The 24558-nt window shown below is 42.0% G+C and overlaps 1 protein-coding gene across 1 annotated transcript; it reads right to left on the reverse strand.

The window, feature by feature from the left end:
* Positions 1-9544: 9544 nt before the first annotated feature.
* slc19a3a (solute carrier family 19 member 3a) lies at positions 9545-24067 on the reverse strand. Its single transcript, XM_078205956.1, has 5 exons — positions 23987-24067; positions 18699-19524; positions 15561-15753; positions 12809-12950; positions 9545-10307 (listed from the first exon to the last, which is right to left on the reverse strand). Exons 1-5 carry the CDS (start codon positions 24056-24058, stop codon positions 10131-10133), a joined length of 1410 nt encoding a protein of 469 aa, XP_078062082.1. The 5' UTR covers positions 24059-24067; the 3' UTR covers positions 9545-10130.
* Positions 24068-24558: the final 491 nt, after the last annotated feature.

Consider the following 24558-nt stretch of genomic DNA (forward strand, 5'->3'; position numbering starts at 1 on the left):
CTCCAATTGGGAAGATCAAAATTGTTATCATTGTTCCTCACTCCAAACTCAGTTCTCTAGCTACCCATTTCATCGCTGTTCCTGGCAATTATGGAGCTAAATCAGACTGTTCATAATCTTGGTGTCATACTTAACCCACCCAGATGAGCGAACAGACCACATATCTGAGCAATCACTCAGACAATTCATTTCCACTTCTGTAACTTTGCCTGACTCTGCTTCTGGTGCAGTCCATCATGTGCAGGTACAGCCATGGTGCTGTTAAGAGGGACTTTGACCCTGCGACAATGAAGGAACAGCAATGTATTTCTTCATCATGTCAGGAGGACATGTAACATAGAGAGAAATTTGCAGATGTGTTTCCATGCACCAGATACTCTAGTTTCTCTGGGTGGTAAAGGTTGTGGGTTTGGAAGATGTTTAAGGAGCCTTGGTGAGTTGCTGCAGTGCATCTTGCAGATGGTACACACTGCTGCCCCTGTAAATTCCCTAGCTAGAGAAAGCAAATTTTCTGTGTCTACCGTGTCAAGTCCCTTCATAAAGGTGTATGTTTGACAAGATTACTTTCTCATTTCCCCTAAACACCAGAGTACAGGATCTTCTTGTAGCCACAGTATTTATGTGGGTGGTCCAGTTAAATTTATGGTCAATAATCTCCAGGGTGGTGGCAGTTTCAGCAAAGGTAATGGCATTTCAAAGGGAAATAGTTAGGTTCTCTCTTGTTGGTGATGATAATTGCTTGAACTTTTGTGATGTAAATGTTACTTTCCACTAAGTTTGAGGGTTGCCCAGGTCCTGCTGCACAGATTGTTTCAGTATCTGAGATGCCTCAAATGGTACTGAACTATGAGCAATCACAGAATCTGCGGCATGGAGACAGGCTCTTCAGCCCAACCTGCTCCATGCCGACCAAAAAGTCCATCTAAGCTAACCCCATTTGTCTGCATTTGGCCCATATCCCTCTAAACCTTTCCTATCCATGTATCTGTCCAAATGCCTTTTAAATGTTGTCAGTGTCCCTGCCTCAACCACTTCGTCAGCAAACATTTCTGCTTTTGACCTTATGTTGAGGAGAAAGTAATTGATGAAGCAGCTGAAGATAGTTGGGTCTAGGATACCACCCTGAGGAACTCCTGCAGCAATGCTCTGGGGCTGAGATGATAGGCCTCCAACAATCACAACCATCTTCATCTTAGACTGAGATGGGGAGAAATTTCTTCACTCAAATGGTTGTGAATCTCTGAGTTCTCTACCTCAGAAGATTGTGGATGCTTCGCATTTCAATATATTTAAGACTGAGATAGATTTTTAGTTTCTCAGGGAATCAAGAGATATGGGGAGTAGGCGGAAAAGTGGAGTTGAAACTGAAGTTCACCTCTGATGAGATTGAATGGCAGAGCAGGGTTGACTGGCCGGAAGGTGTATTCTTCCTATTTCTCATGTTCTTTGTGCTCGGTATGACTCCAACCAGTGGAAAGTCTTTCTTTTTTCCATTGACTTCAATTTTGCTTGAGCTCCTTGATACTGTACTTGGTCAAATGCTGCTTTGAAGTCAAGGGCAGTCATTCCTTGTTTGGACCAAAGCTGTAATGAGGTGGTGTTAGAATCCATGGTTTGAAAGCTTTTTTTAAAACTCAGACCCTAATTGAAAAGGGAAACTGAAAAAGAAAACTAGCCTTTAAAGTCTCGAAGGAAACGAAGACCAAAACTGAGATTGGAAACCAAAACCTCTGGAGAGACTGAACCTGGTTGAAATATATAAAAGGACACGGAGAACTCTCAGAACTCAGTTCCAGAGTCCAGTGGTGCATTACAGGTAGGTTAAAAAAGATGGAGGCTAGATCCAGAACCTGAGACGCAAAGATATAGATGCTGTGGGGATATAGATATAGATGGGGCGGCACGGTAGCACAGTTGTTAGCACTGCTGCTTCACAGCTCCAGGGACCTGGGTTCGATTCCCGGCTTGGGTCACTGTGTGGAGTTTGCAGATTCTCCTCGTGTCTGCGTGGGTTTCCTCTGGGTGCTCCGGTTTCCTCCCACAGTCCAAAGATGTGCGGGTTAGGTTGATTGGCCATGCTAAAATTGCCCCTTAGTGTCCTGCGTAGATTAGAGGGATTAACGGGTAAAATATGTAGGGATATGGGGGTAGGGCCTGGGTGGGATTGTGGTCGGTGCAGACTCGATGGGCCGAATGGCCTCTTTCTGTACTGTAAGGTTTCCATGATTTCTGTGGATATTTCCGTACTTGAAGATAACATTGGTGGATCTAGACCACCATAAGCAGAGTTGAGATTCTGTAGATATGTGCCATTTTTGGTGAAGCTTTTGCACATGCAACTTGATTGGTTGTGCACTGCAGTTGGCTGAGAATCTAGTGAAATCCTATAAGAAGGGGAGCTGAAATTCCTCATGAAGAAGATAGAGATCTGAAGGACTTTGTGACTGAGATCAATGGCTGAGTGGACTGCTAAGTCAATTTGTAAGATCTGTCCTAGCAGTATCCGCCATTTAATGTGTAACTTATAGTTTATGAGCAATTAGAGTTCATGTTTAATTTACGTTGATTCTGGGTTTTAAAGTATAACACACTATCTAAGATACTGTTATATATTTAGAATTCTTTTGTTTAAACCATGGAATCTTGTGGCTTAATTCTTTCAGTAAAGAACTGGGATTTCAGGTTTTCTTTTTATAAAATAAAGTTACTCATCTTGCCCAAGGGGCTAGATTTTACTGACCCCTGCCAGAGTATTTGAAGGGGTACAGCAGGAGAAGGTGGAGGCAAGGCAGCTTTCATTGCATGGACTGCTGTAGGAAGGAAAAAGGGGAGTACCTCCTTTGGAGGTGCTTGTGCCCCCCAAGGCACCATCCCCCACAATCGTAGCTCCATTTTAAGTCTCCTCTCATCCCTCCAGCCTCTAAAATTGAGCTGGATTGGATTTGTACTGCTATTTTAGACAGGACATAGCTGGGCAATTTTGCAAATTGTTGGGTGGATGTCAATGTATAAATGCAACCCCAGCTTGGCAAGGGGTGCAGCTAATTCGGGAGCAGAAGTCTTCAATACCATAGCCAAGATGTTGGAAGAGCCTGTACGCTCGTTGCTGTTTTGACTTCTTGTGGGCAGTTCCCAACTTGTGGATCTTCATTCCTGCACCAAATTGTGAAGCCTCTTTAGTAGCCACTTCCATCAACACTGCAATTTCTACTGCTGTCTTTAAAGTCAAACATGTTTAGTAAGCAATCTTCTTTGGATAGCTTCATTTTGGAGACCACAAATTAGACGATCTCAAAGAGTACATTCTAACGACTCACCAAACTCTCAATGTCGTACCAGCCTTTTGAAGGTTACCAGCAACTGAGCAATGCTTTCGCCTTCCACTTGATTCCTTCAGTGGAACCTAATCGTTCCACGATGATCAGTGGCTTTGGAGAGTAATGCTCTTCAAGGATCTTCGTCAAGACTTTGTAAGTTACGGTTCCTGGCTTTGCTGGATGAACTGAGTTCTGGAGCAATTTTGAGGTCTTACATCCTAATGTACTGAGAAAAGCTGGTACAAGCAACTCCATTGCAATTTTATATGCTTGTACCAAGTACTGAAAACACTCTGCATAGGAGCACCATGATCCATTTTCTTCATTGAAAATGCCCATGGATTCTAATTTTTCTCGTAAGAAGTTTAACAACACCAGGTTAAAGTCCAACAGGTTTATTTGGTAGCTAATTTCTAATTTTCCTGCCATTGCAGGCACTAGTCATTCAAGACCGTTCAGTATATTTCTTTTTACTTTTTTCTCAGTACTTTCTATTTTTACCTTGGAGACCATTGACTTGATGTAGTTTTGTTAAATGTCCCCAGCTGTTCAGTAAAGCATCCAGTCTTTTTAAATATGCCAGATGTTGCCTGGGATCCCATCCTTCCCTTAGTTGGAAAACGAACGCTCTGTAAAACCACACAGAGTTTTTTCTTACTTGAGACTTCCTTCACTGGCACTTCAATCTTTAATCCTGTTGTTGCTTCTCCCCAGCTTTCTAATATTCAAATGTGAGGACCCACAATGATTTTGTCTTCTACTTAGGATCTTTTCTCATCGCCAGTTTTCTTTTTTTGTGACGTTCTAACTATGTTAGGGGTTATGAGTTTTAAACAAAAAGAAAAACTGCGGTTTGCACACATAGATTCACACTAACAACAACAGATTTATTCTTGCAGGTCTTGCCTGTATAGGGAAACTGACAGTAAAATAGCAGCCTCTGAAAGACTCTAATGACAGCACCATCACGTGATCAGCTCTTCAAGCAATCTGCAACCACTTAAATATATAATAAGCAGGGAGTGGGATGACCAGGGGAAAGCCCTGGAAAGTTGTAGATAACTAACAATGAATCCAATTCTTATTGAAAGGGAGTTGTTTGTTATTGGTTAAAGGACGGCGTGTTAGTTGTCGGTACTGTGTTTATATTATAACTTGCTGGTTTACAATCATTGTGAATTGTTTGCAACCTTGGAAGGCTGGTTGTGGATAACTCGCAATGCACACTAGCTGTTTGTTATTGTGCTACGTTGGTTTGTGCTGTTGTATTAAAGATGGCCTGCTTATTGTTGATATTGTGTTATATTGGGTGTTACTTTTATAATTTGTCATTGTGAGATTGTATTCTGGTTTGTGATTTGAAAGTATTTTGTATTTGTGAACTGTTTGACTAAAAAGAGTGGGCACGGGACTAGCTGAGTTAGTCTTGCAGAGAACCAACACAGACACAACCAGCTAAATGGCCTCCTTTTGTACCATTCCATATCAGATACCAATGTTAAAGTCTGAGGTTCAGTGGTGCAATGACGTTAACTTGTACAAAGAGCAGTAATGTAGCTAATATGATATAATGATTAGCTTGGTGGTACAAAATGAGCCTTGTGAAGTGATTCAACCTACTAGGCCTGTTCTTTCATTGCTTTATTCTGTACATATGGACTCAGAACAGGTGAAAAAAGGGATCATTATAGGATTTATCTACTGACAGCATCAGTGACTGTGGCTTGTTCCTATAAACAAATGCTGGAATTCTTGAGTTGGCTCTTAGCCTTAAGCCTTTGATGAAATTGCCACTAGATGGCTTTTGTGCTATGAGGAGTAGGAAGTCCAGATGAATGTATTTTATATCGATTATCAATGTTCATAGTACAAGGATTAAATTTTAGCTGAAACGTGCATTTAAATTAGTGGTTCAGCAAAATGCTTAAGTGTTGGATAAAGAACAAATCAGAAAATGGTTAGAAATGGCTATGATTAACTTTAATATATATTTAATCTATGTCTGAAGATTGTTATACAAAATATTTTTGTGTAACTATTGCCCTCAGCTAACTACAGGGTGGGGTTTACTGGGTAGGAAAAGTTTCTAAACCTAACAATGTGGGTAGCTGAGATAAGACGCAAAATTAGATTAAGAAAATTCCCTGACGTACCCAACAAAAGCAATCTGTATTCATATAGCACCCTTGATGTAATGTAAAGGTACTTCTTAGAGGCATTTTAAACAAACTGGTGCTGGACCCTCTCAGGAGGTATTAGAGCAGGTGACCACAATCTTAGTCAAAGAACTAGGTTTCAAGGCATGTCTTAAAGGAAGGAAAACAAGATAGACAGAAAGTTTTAAGGAATTTACTCTAGCTTAGGGCCTAGGCAGCTGGATAAATGGCCATCATTGGTGAAGGGGTGAGTGCTTCTGTTTAGTCTGAAAGGATGACCACAAGTTTCTGTTTGCCTGTCATTTTAGTTTTTCATCCCATTCCCACTCTGATCTCCCTGTCCTCAGCTTCCCACATTGTTCCAGTGAAGCTCGCTAAACGGCATATCATCTTTTAATTAGGCACTCTACAGCCTTCCGGATGCAACATTAGGTTTAACAATTTTAGATCATAACCACTGCTTCTACTTTTTCAGGCAACATCTATTGCTGATGATTCTGTTATTTTCCACCTTTTCTTTCTTTTGTTGTCCTCTTACCCTCTCCTTTTGCCTTGCATTATCATCCTTTTATAAATGTACTTGTTTGCAAGATGTGGATGTTGCTGGCTAGGCCAGCATTTGTTGTCCTTGAGAAGGTGGTGGTGAGCCACCTTCTCAAACTACTGAGTCCAAGTGCATCCACAGTGCTGTTAGGGAGGGCGTTCCAAGATTTTGATCCAGCAACAGTGAAGAAACGTCAATATAATTCCAAGGCAGGATGGTGTGTGGCTTGGAGGATAACTTACAGTTGGTGGTATTTCCATGCATCCACTGTCTTTATCCTCCTAGGTGGTGGAAGCCACGGGTTTGGAAAGTGCTGTTGAAGATGCCTTGCCGAATTCTGCAGTGTATCTTGCAGATCGTACACACTGCTGCCACTGTGCATTGGTTGTGGAGCGATTGAATGTTTAAGGTGGTGGATGGGGTGCCAATCAGGTAGTCTGCTTTGTCCTGGATGGCATGGAGCTTCTTGAGTGCCATTAGAGCTGCACTCCCCCAGGAAAGGGACGAGGACGTAGAGTAGGCTAAGAGGTATGATGTGTCAGTTTATTTGGGGTATAAAGTAATAAGGCCAAGTCACAATGTGTAAATATTAATTTAAAATCACTAATATTCTTCTTGTGCTTACCTTGTTTTAATTCTTTTTTTGGATCTTAATTCTTTCGCTTGATTAATAATTATTCAGAATATGTTTGTTAAAAATGTATGTTAGAATGTAACTAAGTTATTATCAGCTGTGAAATTACAACCTTCATGTGTTGGCTTGGGACAAACAACCGGTACTTCTGGTTGATCAGAAACACCTGTTAAAAAGATATGAGGAACATGCAGGCCTGCTTTGTGATTCTGGACGGACAATGAAGTAGTATTAACCCAATCAGTTTGCTTGAATGAGTTTTACCTAATAGGGCAACACTGAGCTAAGGGGCTAGGGAACAGTCACATATGCAATGGCCAAAAAAGGTATAGAAGGAAGGCGTAAATCTAATAACATTCGGCACACGTATTTAGGAAGAAGAAGACATAAGACCAACCATCAAGATCTTCGGTCAACGGAGCAACACAAAAAGACACAAGCCACAGTCATTCTGGAAGCAGAAACCAATGCCTGAATGACATGATTGTATACCAGCACCTTTAGTAAGTATTACGTTTTTGTACTTACCATGTTAAACTTAATCAATCCATTTTGCTTATCTGTCACATAATCTGATCCTTGATCATTCACGAACAAAATGTCAAACTGACAAGTATTCCATCACACTCCTGACTTGTGCCTTGTAGATGGCGGACAGGCTTTGGGAAGTCAGGAGGTGAGTTACTTGCTCCAGAATTCCTAACCTCTAACTTGCTCTTATAGACACTGCTGGTCCAGTTCAGTTTCTGGTCCATGGTAAAATTTGGGATGTTGATAGTGGAATATTCAGGGATGGTAATGCCTTGTTGGAGATGGTCATTGCCTGGCATGTTTGTGGCCCAAATGTTACTCATCAGTCCAAGCTGAATGTTGTTCAGGTCTTGCTACATATGGACATGGTGTTAGGGACCACATCAGAAACTCCAAGGTATGTTGTGAAATTAACCTAGACACCAACTTTTCCTTTTAATTTTGGCAATAGAGTGAGCAATAGGTGTTTTGCTCCAGGTATTATTCAGTTGACCACGAGGAAGCTTTTATCAAAACAAACTTTATTTAAGAACAGTTAGAATATGACCAGAAGAATTAGCATTACCTTTATCAATTAAAATACTTAAACCTGGCAAAGTATAATTCTTAACAACTATCCATCTCTATTGTTCCCATATAGCAGTATCCCCATAGACATAAATCTCTTCTTCAGGACAAGTTAGCACCAAAAGCAGATATGCCTAAGTGGATGTGGGATTTTCAGCCTTTTAACAAAGCTGGACAGAGATCCAGACAAACACCTGTCTTCTGACTCTCATACAGCAGACTCTCAGAGAAAAATATATTTTCAAACGGCAGAACTTCAGAGAAATAAACTTGGTCTCCAGCAGATCCCAGTCTCCAGACTTTAGAGAGGAAAAGAGAGGCACTGCTCTCTAACAACTCATGCCTCATTTAAGTTTGAGTTCTCTGTGTAAGCCCAGCTCCACCCAGTTATATAACCTTATCTGTCAATCAACTCAATCAAGTCCTACTCTGCAAAACCCCAGGGAATCACTAAGAACAACAGAACAGCATTAGTTCGGATTAAAACCAACATTCTTGCAATTAGGAGCAATTATGCTGCTGCAGTAACAATTCAGGCTGCCGGTTACAGTCCAAGCGGCACCGGTTAGAACAGACTATTAAAACAGATCCTGCACAAAAAAATATGACAAATACATTTCTTAAAGACACAGTATCATCACAATGGGCTACTTCAGTATTGAGGAATATCCGTTTTGTCATTTAATCTCTGCCTTCTATCACAGCAAAGATCTTCCCTTTGGTCCTTTTCCCCCTTTCCCCACCTCTATCCTTGCTCAAAACCTGTAACATTTCTAACCTTTCCCAGTTCTAATAATAGGTCATTGATTTGAAACATTAACTCTGTTTCTCTCTCCACAGATGCTATCTGATTCTTTTGTCAATTGCATCTCCAGCATTTTATGTTTGTTGTACACTTACATTCTTAGTTTGAGGCAGTAATTTCCTTACATAATTAAAATGGTTAAGAGCAAGAATTCAGCACAAAGGAAATCACAGGCACAATTTTGGCATTCACTGTTATGATCATTTACAATAATAATGATTAATCAAGCAAAATAGGAAAAACAACAACCTATGTTTATATAGCACCTTTAATCTAAGGCTCTTCATAAAGCATTATAAAACCGAGCCACATGATAGGCGGCACGGTAGCACAGTGGTTAGCACTGCTGCTTCACAGCTCCAGGGTCCCGGGTTCGATTCCCGGCTCGGGTCACTGTCTGTGTGGAGTTTGCACATTCTCCTCGTGTCTGCGTGGGTTTCCTCCGGGTGTTCCGGTTTCCTCCCACAGTCCAAAGATGTGCGGGTTAGGTTGATTGGCCATGCTAAAATTGCCCCTTAGTGTCGTGGGATGCGTAGGTTAGAGGGATTAGCGGGTAAATATGTGGGGGTAGGACCCGGGTGGGATTGTGGTCGGTGCAGACTCGATGGGCCGAATGGCCTCCTTCTGCACTGTAGGGTTTCTATATTAGGTCAAATGACTACAAAAACTTGGTCAAAGAGAATGAGTTTTAAGGAGGAAAGTGAGAGAAGCAAACAGGAGGTAATTTCAGGGCCAGGGTTGCTGAAGGCATGGCCACCAATGGTGAAGCAATTAAAATCTGGGATGTTCAAAAGGCCAGAATTAGATGATCCTGGAAGGTTGTGGAGGAAATTATCGAGGGAGGGGAGGGCAAGGCTATGGAGGGAATTGAAACAAGAGTGAGAATTTTATAATCAAGGCATTTGCTTGACTGGGAGCCAATGTAGGTCAGTAAGCACAAGGTGAAATGTGAAACAGGACTCGGAGCAAGTTAAGACATGCCAACATAGATTTGGATGGCATCAAGTTTATGGAGGGTAGAATGTGGAAGGCCAGCCAGGGGTGCATTAGATTAGTCAAGTGTGGCTATAAAAAGGCAAGAATTAATGTTTCAGCAGCGGATGAGCTGAAATAGGACCAAGTTGGGCGATGTTATGGAGGTAGCAGGAGGTGGCCTTAGTGATGGCACAAAGCTCATCTCGGATTCAAATATGACACCAAGATTAAGAACAGTGGGGTGCATTTCAGATTGTTACACAAGAGAGGAACGGAGTTGGTAGTGATGGAACTGAGTTTGGAGCAGGGACCGAAAATGATCAGTCTTCCCAATATTTAACTGGAGGAAATTTCTTCTTATCACTATTGGATGTCAGATAAGTGTAACATGAAGAACTCAATCATTTACAAAAATTCTCATGTCATGGTTTGCTGCATTACCAGGTTTACATGGCACATGATCAGAGGTCCTTTACCATCCCACTAAAATATGCATCCTGGCCAATTGAATAAAGGTGGGCACATACTCCACCTCTCTGACCAGTAGGTTCTGACAAGGAATTATAAGAACAAAAGTCAATTTTAACGTTTGCAGACTTTTTCAAATCCTCAAAACATTTCTGCACATTGTCTCATTTCCAGGTGTTAAGGTGTTTCCTATGATAATCTCTGATTCCATTTTCTTCTTTCTTTTCTGCCCATGTTGAATCAAAGTGTAAATACCTCTGATGAAGAAAACTCCTGATATTGCTGCAAAGTAGCTCCCATAGATAAGGAACTGCAAAATAAAACCAAGCATTCAGTTTGCTGCTAGTTAATCTGGATCTTGAAAAGTTACTTGCCTTCAATATAAACTTGGATATTACTATGCCAACATTTGCCAGTTATAAAGTCTCAATTGCTCGGATTTAATGCTTCATTATCTTTTGTAACAATACAGTCTTTATATTACTTGCAGTCAATTTGCACAAAGCAACATCTCACAAACAGCAATGAGATAATCTGTAGTTTAATACTGCACTGTTGGCCAGCATCCTTGTCCTTTTTCAAAGGCTTCCATAGGACCTCACATCCTCCTGAGAAGATTAACAGGGTCGTGGTTTAACATCTCACCTGAACAACGGCATATTCCATGTTGCAGCTCTGTTTCAGTAATGCACAGAAATGTCAATCTAGATCATGTGCTCAAGTCTTGCATATAGGGCCTTTTGAACCCGTGATCTTCTGATTCAGGGGGAAGACACACTTTTAATTTGGACTCCAGGAATTTCCTGGAACTTTTCAGTGTAACTATGGAATAAAAGCTGAACCATACCAGTTTTTTTCCAAGAAATTTAAATTTGAGTTATGCCAGTTTTACAATGAAACGTCACTAAAGGGTAGCATTTTTGTTATAGTTTTCTTACTGAGATTCATACACTATATTTAGCCAAGTTAATCAGACCCATCCCCACCACATGCTCAAGATGACTATGTAACTGGAGTGGCCTTCACAATGGGAAATCCTCTCTTCTGTATAATAATGGAGAAAGCACAATCGGGCAAGGTGCCATGCCAAGTGACCAGAAGCCCACATGCTGATTTCCCTATTAGTGGTGCTATTTTTCCGTTTGGTTTGTGTAAGACGCAATTTAGATTAAAAGACTAACAGATCAGGGTAGATTAGACCAGAATGAATAGAGTATAGAGAAGTTATAAAGTGCCCGAAAAATACTGTTTGCATAACCACTGTTGGAGAATTTAGACATGTATTTTTGGAAACATATTCTGTATTAAAAGCATATACCTTAGTTATTAACAATGCTCATAAGGCATGATGGGATGTAGTTAAGTAAAAAGAACCACATTCCTCGGAACAATGCAGCTACTGAGCAAAGGGAAGAGCAACTCTTATCAAGGGCCAGATAGTCCTAATGAATAGGATACACAATGAACCAAGGACACACCAGAGGTTCGACAGTCCTAATGAATGGGATACACATTGCACCAGATAAGAGGATCTGGAAAGTATCAGGAGACTGCGAGAAAGACTCTTAAGGTCCACAAACTGATCACGTGGGCCCATGCTGTCAGAGGGTAAATGTTATTGGCCAAGGTAAATAATCTAAACTAATAATGATTGGCTCATACCCAGCTGGGGTGAGCAAGGGGTAGGCAAATAGTTTTAAAAAATTGTATAATTGTACTGAGAGCGATGTAATCTCAAAGTAGATTTGGAACTGCCCCAAATCTCCCTCCCTTGTACGTTGACAAAGCTTGGAAAATAAATAAATATCTTTTACCAGAGTACTTGTGTCCACAAGTCTTTATGTTAGCTGAGCTGTAATTAAGAAAGGAAATCCCTCTCATGAAAGCCAGCTTAATACATCATCTCTGAAAATGCTCCTACAGTTTGGTTTTTACATTCTGGTATAGGCAGGTGAACTTTGGGGGAGATTTTGCCGCAATTTCCCAAGATTGGTGCAAAAACTACCTTAAAGTTTGGTGCAATTCTGCGTGACTGAAAATGTAGGTATCCAACCATTGCACTGCAAGAGTGTAGGTAGAATGATGAAGCAGAGAAGGCTGGAAAAGGAAGCAAATTCCTGCACTCCAGATCCCACTTCCTCATGGGATGACTGCCCCCTGTGCTCAAAGATGTGCAGGTCGAGAATTGTCCTGTTCAGCCACATGAAGACTCATAGCAAGAACCTACGACCCTGAGCAGACATCATGCTCGAATCGCAAGACAGCTGACAAGGATGACATATTGAAGACATGTAACCTGAAGGACATTGAAATACATATTGTGGAATCATTAGTTAAATGATTGGTTGAGAGTTGAGGTGATTAATATGGAGAAAGAACAGTTTGGAAGGGAGAATGGAGCCCTGCAAAATTATTGAATTGATCGGAAAGAAGTCAGAACCTTAAACTATAGCAGAGCTCGAACAAGTTGATGGCAACCTGGAAGTCACAAAATAACCTTGCTGTGTGATAATACAATGATGATGCCTGGGATTTTCCACTTTGTGCTCCTCAGCCAGTAGTTTTCCTTCTGTTCATTTTAATGTAGATTGGGAACATGAGTGGAATATCTTGGTTAACGTGTTTAAGCATATGTAGCGTCAGATTCTCTCAAAAGGCTTTGGAGATGCCCAAGGTTGCCAAAAAGATCACAAATGTTTAAAAACAGAATTAACAAATTGATGGTAAGTAATCTCTCCATAAATCAAACATATTATCCAGATGCAAATCTCATATTGATAAGTTATCTGTTGAATTTAGCCTTGAACTCACCTGGGTGATAATATCCAAACCAAGGCCTCTTGAATCAACAACAACAACAGTCAGAATGGTCTGAAGTAAGAGAGCTACAAAGGTATTTACTCCAAACAAAAATGCATAACGCTCCATGCTCAGGTTGGCTGCTATTTGGAACCTTGAAGAAGAAGCAATAAGTAGTTAGACTTTGAACGCTGCTTCAAATATTCATATTTAACAAAGGACATAAAAGACAATTTTAACATTTGGTGCACAAGGCACCACCTGCTCATTGTAATCTCTGTGTTGCCCAAGGCATTTTGAGGCCCAGGGTCTCGTTTGCATTGCCACTGGCAAGCTCCTCATTGAAACTGTTTTGTTTAAAATTATCAATAAAGATGTTGGGATTAGGGCAAAATTGTGTCAAAAGTAATTCTCAATCTCCAAATTTAAGAAAGAGGTGAAACCAGCCTGAACGACTACAGTAACAGACTTCATTAATAATGCATAGAAGACTGTGTGCCAAAGAAGCAAATCCATGTGTTTCACAACTGCAAACCATGGATGAGCAGGGATTTCCCCAGCTTGCTGAAGTCCAGGTCGAAGGCATTCAAATCGGGTGACCCTGACCTATACCAGAAATCCAGTTACGATCTGCAGAGAATCATCAAAGATGCCAAGTGACAGTACCGGATGAAGCTAGCACCCCAGGCTAGCCACACAAACACCCACTAATTATGGCAAGGTCTACACAACATAACAGGCTACAAGATAGAGTCGTGTAGGATTGCCGGCAACATTGCTTCCCTCTCCGATGAGCTCAACGCCTTTTATGCCCCTTTTGAGCAAGAGGTCAGTGAGAGGGCTTCATCTGGCCCAGAAGCCTCGGCTGAACTGGTATCGCAGATGTCAGATCGGCCTTCTTGAAAGTTAACCCATGGAAAACGACTGGCTCGGATTGAATACATGATGTGAAGATGCCGGCATTGGACTGGGGTAAGCACAGTAAGAAGTCTCACAACACCAGGTTAAAGTCCAACAGGTTTATTTGGCAGCACAAGCTTTCAGAGTCTCCATTGTTGAGTGCGAGTGGAGTAATAAGGTCCAAGATAGGCCCATTGGTTTCTTAGGGTTCTAGCAAGTAGACACTCAGGTGCCAATGCCCAATTCGTGACAGGGATTACAAATCATTTAATGTACAAAGAGCAAAGAAAATTACAGCACAGGAACAGGCCCTTTGGCCCTCCAAGCCTGCACTGACCATGCTGCCCGACTTAACTAAAACCCCCTACCCTTCCGGGGACCATATCCCTCAATTCCCATCCTATTGATGTATTTGTCAAGACGCCCCTTAAATGTCACTACCGTATCCACTTCCACTACCTCCCCCGGCAACGCGTTCCAGGCACCCACCACCCGCTGTGTAAAACATCTGCCTCGTACATCTCCTTTAAACCTTGCCCCTCGCATCTTAAACCTGTGCCCCCTAGTAATTGACTCTTCCACCCTGGGAAAAAGCTTCTAACTATCCACTCTGTCCATGCCTCTCATAATCTTGTAGACTTTTATCAGGTTGCCCCTCAACCTCCATTGTTCCAATGAGAAAAAACCAAGTTTTTTCCAACCTCTCATAGCTAATGCCCTCCATACCAGGCAACATCCTGGTCAATCTTTTCTGTACCCTCTCCAAAGCCTCCACATCCTTCTGGTAGTGTGGCGACCAGAATTGAACATTATATTCCAAGTGCGGCCTAACTTAAGGTTATATAAAGCTGTAACATGACTTGCCACTTTTGAAACTCAATGCCCCGGCCAATGAAGGCAAGCATGCCGTATGCCTTCTTGATTACCTTCTCCACCTGCGTTGCCACTTTCAGTGACCTGTGTACCTGTACACCCAGGAACCCTTTGCTTATCCATACTCTTAAGGGTTCTGCCATTTACTGTATATTTCCTATCTGTATTAGACCTTCCAAAATGCATTACCTCACATTTGTCCGGATTAAACTCCATCTGCCATCTCTCTGCCCAAGTCTCCAACTGATCTATATCCTGCTGTATCCTCTGATGGTCCTCATGGCTATCCGCAAATCCACCAACCTTTGTATCGTCCACAAACTTACTAATCAAACCAGTTATATTTTCCTCCAAATCATTTATATATATATATTACAAACAGCAAAGGTCCCAGCACTGATTCCTGAGGAACGTCACTTGTCACAGCCCTCCATTCAGAAACCCATCCTCCACTGCTACCCTCTGTCTTCTTTGACCGAGCCAGTTTTGTATCCACCTTGCCAGCTCACTTCTGATCCCATGCGACTTCACCTTCTGCACCAGTCTGCCATGAGGGCCCTTGTCAAAGGCCTTACTGAAGTCCATGTGGACAACATCCACTGCCCTACCCTCATCAATCATCTTCGTCACTTCCTCGAAAAACTCGATCAAAGTTCGTGAGACACAACCTCCCCTTCACAAAACCATGTTGCCTCACACTAATACATCCACTTATTTCCATGTAGCTTGATTATGATTTGAAACTGCCATGTTTCTACTTTTGGAAGTGTGTTTTTTGCAGCAACAGAAATAAAAAAAAGAAAGGAAATCAATACAGGAAAATGATGGATTGACCTTGGGGATTATTAATTAGATTATTAATTAGGGGCAGTATAGATAAAAGGCAATTCACTAAATAATTTATGGATCCAAATTTTGTTGATTTAATGCTATCTTTAAAAACAAAACACTATTTCAGTTTTGAAATTTTTTTTGGGTAGGTTATACTCACGTCGCTATGGTAATCAGTAACATGTATGTGGCTTTGAACACAACATAACCAGCGTAACAAACCCAGATATTGTTTGATAGATCAATGGCAAATAAAGCAGCGCTGCTCACTGTTGAAAAGATACCCAATGCCATTTCTCCCCAGATTGCCCAATCCAGTGTTATATAGCCCACAACAAAGGAGGTGGCAGCACCTAGATTCAGAATAACAAAGAACTCAATTTTCTGAGGTCATGCAATTAGCAATAGATAATCAAACTGTTTAAATGATCATTAACATGTTTTATGTAATTTGCAAATAACAATGCAAAATGTTATCTATGATCTAACCAGCAACATTATTGATCAGAAAAGTTCAGAAAGCAATTTGATCTGCCCCTGGAGGGGACAACCAGTAAAAAACAACTGTCATGGTAGATGTCACGGTAGCACAGTGGTTAGCACTGCTGCTTCACAGCTCCAGGGACCTGGGTTCGATTCCCGGCTTGGGTCACTGTCTGTATGGAGTTTGCACATTCTCCTCGTGTCTGCGTGGGTTTCCTCCGGGTGCTCCGGTTTCCTCCCACAGTCCAAAGATGTGCGGGTTAGGTTGATTGGCTGTGCTAAAAAATTGCCCTTAGTGTCTTGAGATGCGTTGGTTAGAGGGATTAGCGGGTAAATATGTAGGGATATGAGTGTAGGGCCTGGGTGGGATTGTGGTCGGTGTAGACTCGATGGGCCGAATGGCCTCTTTCTACACTGTAGGGTTTCTATGATTTCTATGATATTGTCGGTGCAGACTTGATGGGCCGAAGGGCCTTTTCTATAAGTCACAGGCAGATAGATTTCTGATTAATAAGGGAATTAAGGGTTAGATCAGCCATGATCTTATTGAATGGCGGGGCAGGCTCGAGGGGCCAGATGGCCTACTCCTGCTCCTATTTCTTATGTTCTTATGACTAGCCTTGTGTATAATTAGTTTAGCACAGTACCAGAAAATTCTACAGTGGAACACGCATATTAGTGACTTGACTATCTTCAATTTACATTAGGATGGGGCTTAATTATTGCACAGAAGTTCAAAGCTGTTGACTAGCTTTGTAATGTTTTAATGATGCTTTTTCCACCAACTAGTCCTTCTCTTGTCACACATTTGGTTAACTATCCACTATTGATATATAAGTACAACTGCATTAATTACATGGACTTGAGCAGGTTAACTTGTCATACATTAGGATAATGCTGCACAAATCAAATGCTACGTTAGTTTTACTTGGAATTCTACAACAGCCTGACTTTTCTGTAGCATTTTTTTTTTCAGATGCAGAAAGTGCATCTTAAAGTGCTTAATAGTTAGGAGGACAAAATAGTGGAAGCAGGAGGGGTAATAGAACAATGAAGAGTAGAAGAACCACAAAAACTAGTCATCAACTAATCATCCACTCGAGAACTCATTCAAATTCAACTCTAGTGCTTACTGTATTTTAGTCCTCAGTGACAATGAAACATCCAATGATCAACGAATTCTTATTTCTTGAAATTATTTGAAGTCCTTTCTAGATTTATTGTTGATTGTTGCTGGATGCATCTGGTGTTAAAGGATTTGTGACTTTTTCTATTGCTGTGTGTGCTACCACTGGCTAACTGTGGATGTTTCCCTCATTCAATTCTGTAGATTGATATAACTCACTTGACATTTACCTGTGTGACATTACTGTGCCTTTAACTATTTTTTTTAATGATGTTCTCTGCAGTTATAAACAGCTTTGGGTTTTTTTCATTGTTGCTGACCTCTGCTTAGATGTCCTTTTATTGCTGCTTAAATGGTTTAAATGGGATTTTGTTTATTTTTACTCTGGATCTAATGCACTTTCTGGGTGTTTACAACCTATTGAAATGTTAGCGGGGAGAATGATTGACAGGTGAAGTGACAGGAGTTCTTTTCTTTTGAGTTTGGTTCAGAGTCAGGTGCTGTCTTGGTTTTCAAGCTGCAGGCAGGTTTTGTCTCTCTCTCCCTGGTATTGTGAATTCTGCTGGCTAGCTGGAACCAGGCCTTCTTGCCTTCCTGGAGTGAGAATTCTGCTGTTGCTGGTTTGCTAGCTGGTACCTAGAGACAAGAATTACCTCTCTCTTGCAGTGGTTTGCTGGCTAAAAGCTAGCGGCCTGCTGTGGCATTAACTTTGACTCAAAGTCTGCTGGAAGTTACAAGATGTGGAGATGCCGGCGTTGGACTGGGGTGAACACGGTAAGAAGTCTCACAACACCAAGTTAAAGTCCAACAGGTTTATTTGGTAGCCAATACCATAAGCTTTCGGAGCACTGCTCCTTCATCAGATGGAGGGGAAATTCCACATTTCCACTCCATCTGACGAAGGAGCAGTGCTCCGAAAGCTTATGGTATTTGCTACCAAATAAACCTGTTGGACTTTAACCTGGTGTTGTGAGACTTCTTACCGTGTTCACCCCAGTCCAACGCCGGCATCTCCACATCATGACTACCATCGACACCGCAAACTGCCGGCTCCAAGTGGAGAGGATCTCCAGGAAGTTACAAGGCCAGGAAGTCAGAGTTTCAATTCTCCAACCAAAGGACTAAGTGGCAAAATCACGTGAGCATCCTTATTTCTTGTGCTAATCCCAACAAAGGTGTTTGTTTATGGGATTTGTTTGGTTGGAACAGTATTTAGCTGTTAAGGTTTATACATTATCATGGTTGTTTTTTTTCTTGTTTGTAATTGATAAAAGTTGTTGCTAATTTTCTTTCTATGTGTTAACTAATAAATTTTTTTCGATAAAAGCTCCCTAGTGGGTCATTTGAACCATACCTGAAGTGAAACATCTCATGCTTATCCTAGCCAAATTCAAATTGCAAAACCTGTGGTGGAGGCTCTATTCATAAAATACCTTGGAGTTTCTGACATGGATTATAGCACCTGACACTCAACTGATACTCTACCAACACTCTCCTAGTGTAATCCTCATCTGATATTGCTGCCAGATTGTCTGAGGGACTAACTGATGTTGGTCTTTCATAGGATGTTAACTGATTCTGTCTTTTATCACTTCATCAAAAATCTCTCAATCTTTCCACTTATGGTGACATCAGACATAGTTGCTATCACTGGTGGTAAATTAGATGACTTATCATAACTGAACTTACTCATAAAAGTCGACACTGCTTCAACACCGCCATTGTACACTGTGGCATTTTGCGATGGTTCAACGTGATCCCATAGCAGTTGTATGTAATTTGTAACTTGATAATATCCACAGCTGGCCAATGCCCACCAGATAGACCAGTACAAGATTTGTGGAGAGGAGTAACACTCTTTGAAGTCAGACCACAATTTGAGGAAGACATTTATTGCATTTCTTTGCTCTTTTGCTTTCACCAGACCATGGACTTTTCCATCTGACATTGCAGGTAACTGCGAGCAGTTTGCTCCATCAGGATTATTTTGGAGACGATTATTTTCAAACTTTGGCATGACCTCTTCAGTTGATGGCAGAACTTGAATCTTTCCAGCCTCTTTCCTGTGAAAAAACATGCTTGCCTTGGGCATTGGCAGGGGAATGGAAGAAAGGAAAGCTACAGACACTGAAACCAGTGAAATCACATTCAGGTAGAAATAAGGGACATTCCAAACAGAGACTAAAACTTGTCCCAAAATGGAACCCAGAGTGTATGCAACTAATGTGATGCTCCGACAGTAACTGGTGACTTTTTGATAGTGGTCAGAACTAACAACACTGTAAATGTAGGAGTAATATGCCACTTCAGTGGCAGATACAATGCCATAGACAAATTCTAAAAACTGCATGGCCAGGACCCCTTGTGCAAACAGGAGCATTAGCCAAGTGACAATAAAGCTAAGTCCTTGTAAAGCAATGATAGGTTTATATCTTAGATAATCTGTGACCAAGAAGACAGGGAATAGCATTGCCAAGTAAGAGTATGTCCACACTGGAAATATTGCATTAGTAACCTGAAAATGAATGAGAAAATAAGTTTAGTAGTACATTAAGTTTAAAAAAAAAACCCCCCACAAAATGAAGCATAGGAATACAAGAAATAATATAAAACATGTAAAAGCAAACATTTCTCCTGACCTGCTGCAGCATCACACAAATTATGCCAACAAAATGGAATTCAGAGACTATTTGTGCTGTCGGACCAGCTTTTCCTCTTGGGAGTTATGGTACATCATGAAGGTTAGGGATTTAGCAGCAGAATTAACAGTGAACATGGCAACATTCACTGTTATTTATGTATGTGAAAATCAATTAGCAATTTTCAGTGAGCACATGTGCACAGTTAAACGGAGTTATAGAATTCCAAAGATTCACAACCCTTTGAATGACGGAATCCCCCTCCCCCCCCCCACCCACTCCAGGATACAAGCACAACAATCAAGGCTGATACTCCGGCGCTGTGCTGAAGGAGTGCTGAACTGTTGGAGGTGCCATCTTTCAGATGAACTTTAAATGATGGTCCCATCAGCCCTCTCAGATGGACATAAAGGATCCTTTGGCACTTTTTAAAGAACAAGGGAGATATCCCCAGTATCCTAGTCAAAATTCATCCTTCAATCAACATAACAAAAACAAATTATCGAGCTACTATCACATTGCTGTCTATGGGAGCTTGCTATGTACATGTGGGCTATTCTGTTTCCTACATTACAGCAGTGAAGAAAGTACTTCAAAAGTACTTATTTGGCTGGAAAGCAATTAGAGATATTGGGTGGTCATGATAGGCATTTAATAAATGCAAGTCTTTATTTCTTTCCTTAAACCATCTCAGCCCGAAATGGCTGACCCCTTATTCTGAGATTGGGACCCCAGTACACTATACTCCCCACCCAGGGAAACATCCTCCATGTTTTCTTAATCTCTTCACAAAAGCTGGGTGCATTAGTCTTGAAGGGGCTTGTTGTATCCTGTTTTTGAGGCCTCCTGGCTGGTAATCGTGTGTTTTCATAGCATTGGTTGCAGATTTTTCAATAAGGTTGGAAAGTGTCCGGAAGCTATCTGAATGCAGTTTGCCCTGTTTTATCCTACTATCCAAAGGGTGACACCTGACGGATCTGTAAGATTGTTCGAAGATCCTACTAAGGCTTTGGCCTCTCTAAACTCCATGGATGGCAATAATATGGAGTCATAATCTGCAGTTCGTCGCTAATTCTGGACTTTACCCCTGTCATCACGATCCTTTTTTGGTTTTGTGATATTATTTATTATATTGACAGGGGTGATCTAAATGAACACTGAAGCAAAGTTCACCAGTTATCCTTTGAAAACCAGGGACATCCATTTGTTTATAAGGGAATGAATCCCTCAGCGTGTTCCTTTAATTGCTCCAAGCTTAAGACACAGATTTGATCCTACTATATCCTCATTATGCCACGGGTGTGAGGTGGCACGGGGGACCACCTGCATTGCTTCTGGTCCTGTGTCAAAATTGAATCCTAGTGGTTTAATATCCTTTCTGAGCTTGACAGTGTTGGGGAGCATGCTGGGTAGGTTGTATGGTACTAGGGCTGTGCGATATTTATCCATTTTTTCTTCTTATAATGGTGGTATATACTATATGGTATCCTTTATTCTCACCATGGCTAATATGAGTAGCATCTCTGCAGTGAGGTGAGTGGATGGTTTGGGGTAGAGGTTGTGGTTATAGCCCACAGTTGAGGAAAACCCCCTTAGAACTCTTGGTATTGCATAGTTTGTTCCTGTATTTTTGTTATTTTGGGGTCAAAGAATCTCTGAGGACTCCTGCAAAGCTGCAGACAGAACACATATCCTGGGAAAAGACATTGATCTGTATCAATGGCACTCCAGATATAGCTGGAGGTGGGGTAAGTGTGCTTTGCTGTGCGCCTAAGCGTGGTGAGAGAATCTTTGGCTGATCAGCCATTTCTATACTCATGTCAATATCCTCTATTCTCCTTGGCTGAATACGCAATGGCAGGACATTTGAAAATCCTGGAATGTAAATTACATGGCTCTATCTCCAGTATCCTGTAAGGAGGGCATGCACCCTTATGCCATGTACTCATGGCTTTATCTTGTTATCTTGTATTTTCCCCCAGTCTCTGAAACATCCTTTCATTGTTTGTATCTCTGGAGGCTTGTTTTGTAATGAATATTCCGAACCAACTGTGTTGGTGCTCTCTTGCCTCTTTCTGTACATATATGTGGAAAAATGATTATGCTGTACTGTACCAATCCTTGAGGATTTGTTGCATTTTTTGTAAAAATGGGAAAAATCTTCATTAAAATAGACTGAATAAAAGAGGAGTGAGATCCCTTGTGATACGAGGGTATTGGATCCAAAAGCGACAGGAACAGCAACCGTGTCGAGGGATATGGTCCCCGGAAGGGTAGGGCATTTTAGTTAAGTCAGGCAGCATAGGCTTGCGCTTGTAGGGCCAAAGGGTCTGTTCCTGTGCTGTAATTTTCTTTGATAGGGGTCAATGGATGATTTTGGGAATGGAAAGCAGCTTCCAGTGGCTTTCCACGGGGCTCAGTATTGGGGCCCTGACTTCTTGCTGTACAAATGATTTAAGCCTAAATGTGGAGACATGATTACAAAATCTGCAGACGACACAAAAATTGCCCGTGTAGCTGATAGTAAGAAAGATAGCTGTTGTTTTTAGAATGATATCAATGGTTCAGTTGAGTGGGCGGAAAAGTGGCAAATGGAATTCAGTCCAGGGAAGCATAAGGTAATGCAAGGGAATATTCAGTAAACGGGAGGATACTGACGGAGTCGAGGAAGTGAGATACCTTAGAGTGCATGTTCACGTGTCCCTGAAGGTGGCAGGACAGGTGGCCAAGAAAACATGGAATGTTATATTGGATGAGGTATTGAATACAAGAGCAGGGATATAATGATGGAACTGTATAAAACATTGGTTAGGCCACACCTGGAAGCTTGTGTACCACATTACAGGAAGGACATAATTGTTCTGGAGAGGGTGCAGAGGAGATTTACAAGGATGTTGCCAGGGCTTTGAAATTGCAGCAATGAGGAGAGATTGAATAGGCTAGGGTTGTTTTCCTCAGAACAGGAGGCAGAGGGCTGACCTAATTGTAAAGGGCCTAGATAGGATAGACAGGAAATACTTCTTTCCCCTGGCTGAGGGGGAAATTACCAGGGGGTGCGTAGATTTAAGGCAATTGGTAGAAGGATTAGAGAGGTCAAGAGAAAAACCTTTACACCCAGAGCATCATAGACATGTGGAATTCACTGCCTGAAATGCTCAACTCATTTAAAAGATAGCTGGAACTGCATCTGAAGTCTATGGACTGCAAGTCTATGAAGTCTGCAAGTCTATGGACCCAGTGTTGGAAAGTGGGATTAAAATGAGATTAATTTTTTTTTCCTTTTACTTGGCTGATGACAACTCGATGGGCTGAATGACCTCTTTCCGCGCCATAACATTTCTACTGTTTCTATAGTTCCGTCTAAAGCAAATCTGGCTGAACTAAATATATGAGGGGTGATTCTCTCCAAAAAAACGAAGTGCCCAACAGGCAGAGAAACGGGAGATTTTCCCACCTGTTTTTTGGGCGTACTTAGTTTCACGAATCTCCAGCACTCTGTGCTCCAACAGAGTGCCTCAGGGGGATTCACACTGGTAAGTGCAGGCTGTGGCTGCATCCCGCTGGAGAGGCCAGAATCAGTGTGCTGAGCGGGCCACCGTACACGCGCGCCAATCTGTCAGTGGGAAGATCGGCGCATGCGCAGTAACTGCCCCCCATCGCCAGACTCCCAATCGCTGGCCTCCTTCTTCCAATTGCCAGCTTCCTAGCTGCCCCCCCCAACCCCGATCGCCAGCCTACTCGACCCCACCCCAGGCCAGCCCCAGTCACCAGCTCTCCATGGACAGCCCCGACCACCCCCCCACCCCCCGCCAACATGTGCAGACCCGATCTCTCTACCGCCCCCCATATGCAGCTCCGATCTCTCCCCCACCATGTGCAACCCCGATCTCCCTCCTTCCTTCCTCTCCCACCGATCCCATTGCAGAATGTGCAGCGGGTCCTCCCCTCCCCATCACCACTGATCTGCCCACACCTCCAGTAAGCCCTGTCCCCCTCTGGGCCCACCCCATTGGCACTGCCCGATCCCCATTAATGGGGACCAGTTGTAATCCCCCGGTGGTGGGAACCTCTCCCGGTGGGTGGGGAACACCAGTGAGCCCGGAGACTACTGTCCCGGCCTTGCTAATCACATGGAAATGGCAATTCCAACATTATAATCAGCCTTGCGCCAATTTCCAGTTTGAGGCTGATTACATTGAAAAGCATTGCCTGGGAGACTCGCGATCAGTCGGATGCCAGTTGCGAGTCCCACTACAGGCCCCCTCCTGCTGATGTCTCCCGACTGGGGGAATCGTCCCCATGTTTTTTTTGCACTGGAACATGCTTTCAGACAAATACCTGTTCAGCAGTTAGGTTTTTAGCAGGTCCAACAAGGTAAGGTGTTAAAAAAGGCTCTGAGGGTCTCATCATTGAGAAAAATCCGAAGGCACACAGAAGCAGAGTGGGAGACTGCCATCCATTGTTTCCAGCTGGGCTGCAGCAACCCGTACCTTTACAGCATGTCAACATTGTCCTGATCTGGAGCTAATCCTTTCACAGTCTGTACCAACTCAAGTTTACAGCTGCAGTTCTACAGCTGATTGAATTCCTTATCACTTATTACATGGACTTTAAACGCATTGGAAGCGTGCTCAAAGTTTCTGTCATCACATTTCAAACAGCAGCATAATGAAGACAAAAATAGGTTACTGAATATTTCGATCAGCAGAGTTCAAAGTAAGGTTGAAAGATCAGATCAGAACGCGATGTTTTCCCTTTAAATGTTTAAAGATATTGGGTCGAATTCCTATTTAGATGCAATTGGGGAACTTGATGCAAACAGAGTTTGTAATTGTGCTGTTCTTCCAAATGAAGTTATGGTTCAAGTTTGGGGCAAGCTTATTCACTTAATCACAAACATAAAATCTTCC

Source organism: Mustelus asterias, chromosome 3 (assembly GCF_964213995.1).
Source record: "Mustelus asterias chromosome 3, sMusAst1.hap1.1, whole genome shotgun sequence".
NCBI lineage: Eukaryota > Metazoa > Chordata > Chondrichthyes > Carcharhiniformes > Triakidae > Mustelus > Mustelus asterias.

Coding starts and splice junctions, on each gene's coding strand:
- slc19a3a (XM_078205956.1), bottom strand. CDS start 24,058: ATGATGAGACCCTCAGAGCCTTTTTTAACACCTTACCTTGTTGGACCT. Junction 12,951..15,560: donor TTACTGATTACCATAGCGAC/GTGAGTATAACC, acceptor TTCTTCTTCAAG/GTTCCAAATAGCAGCCAACC. Junction 10,308..12,808: donor GTTTGGATATTATCACCCAG/GTGAGTTCAAGG, acceptor TTTATTTTGCAG/TTCCTTATCTATGGGAGCTA.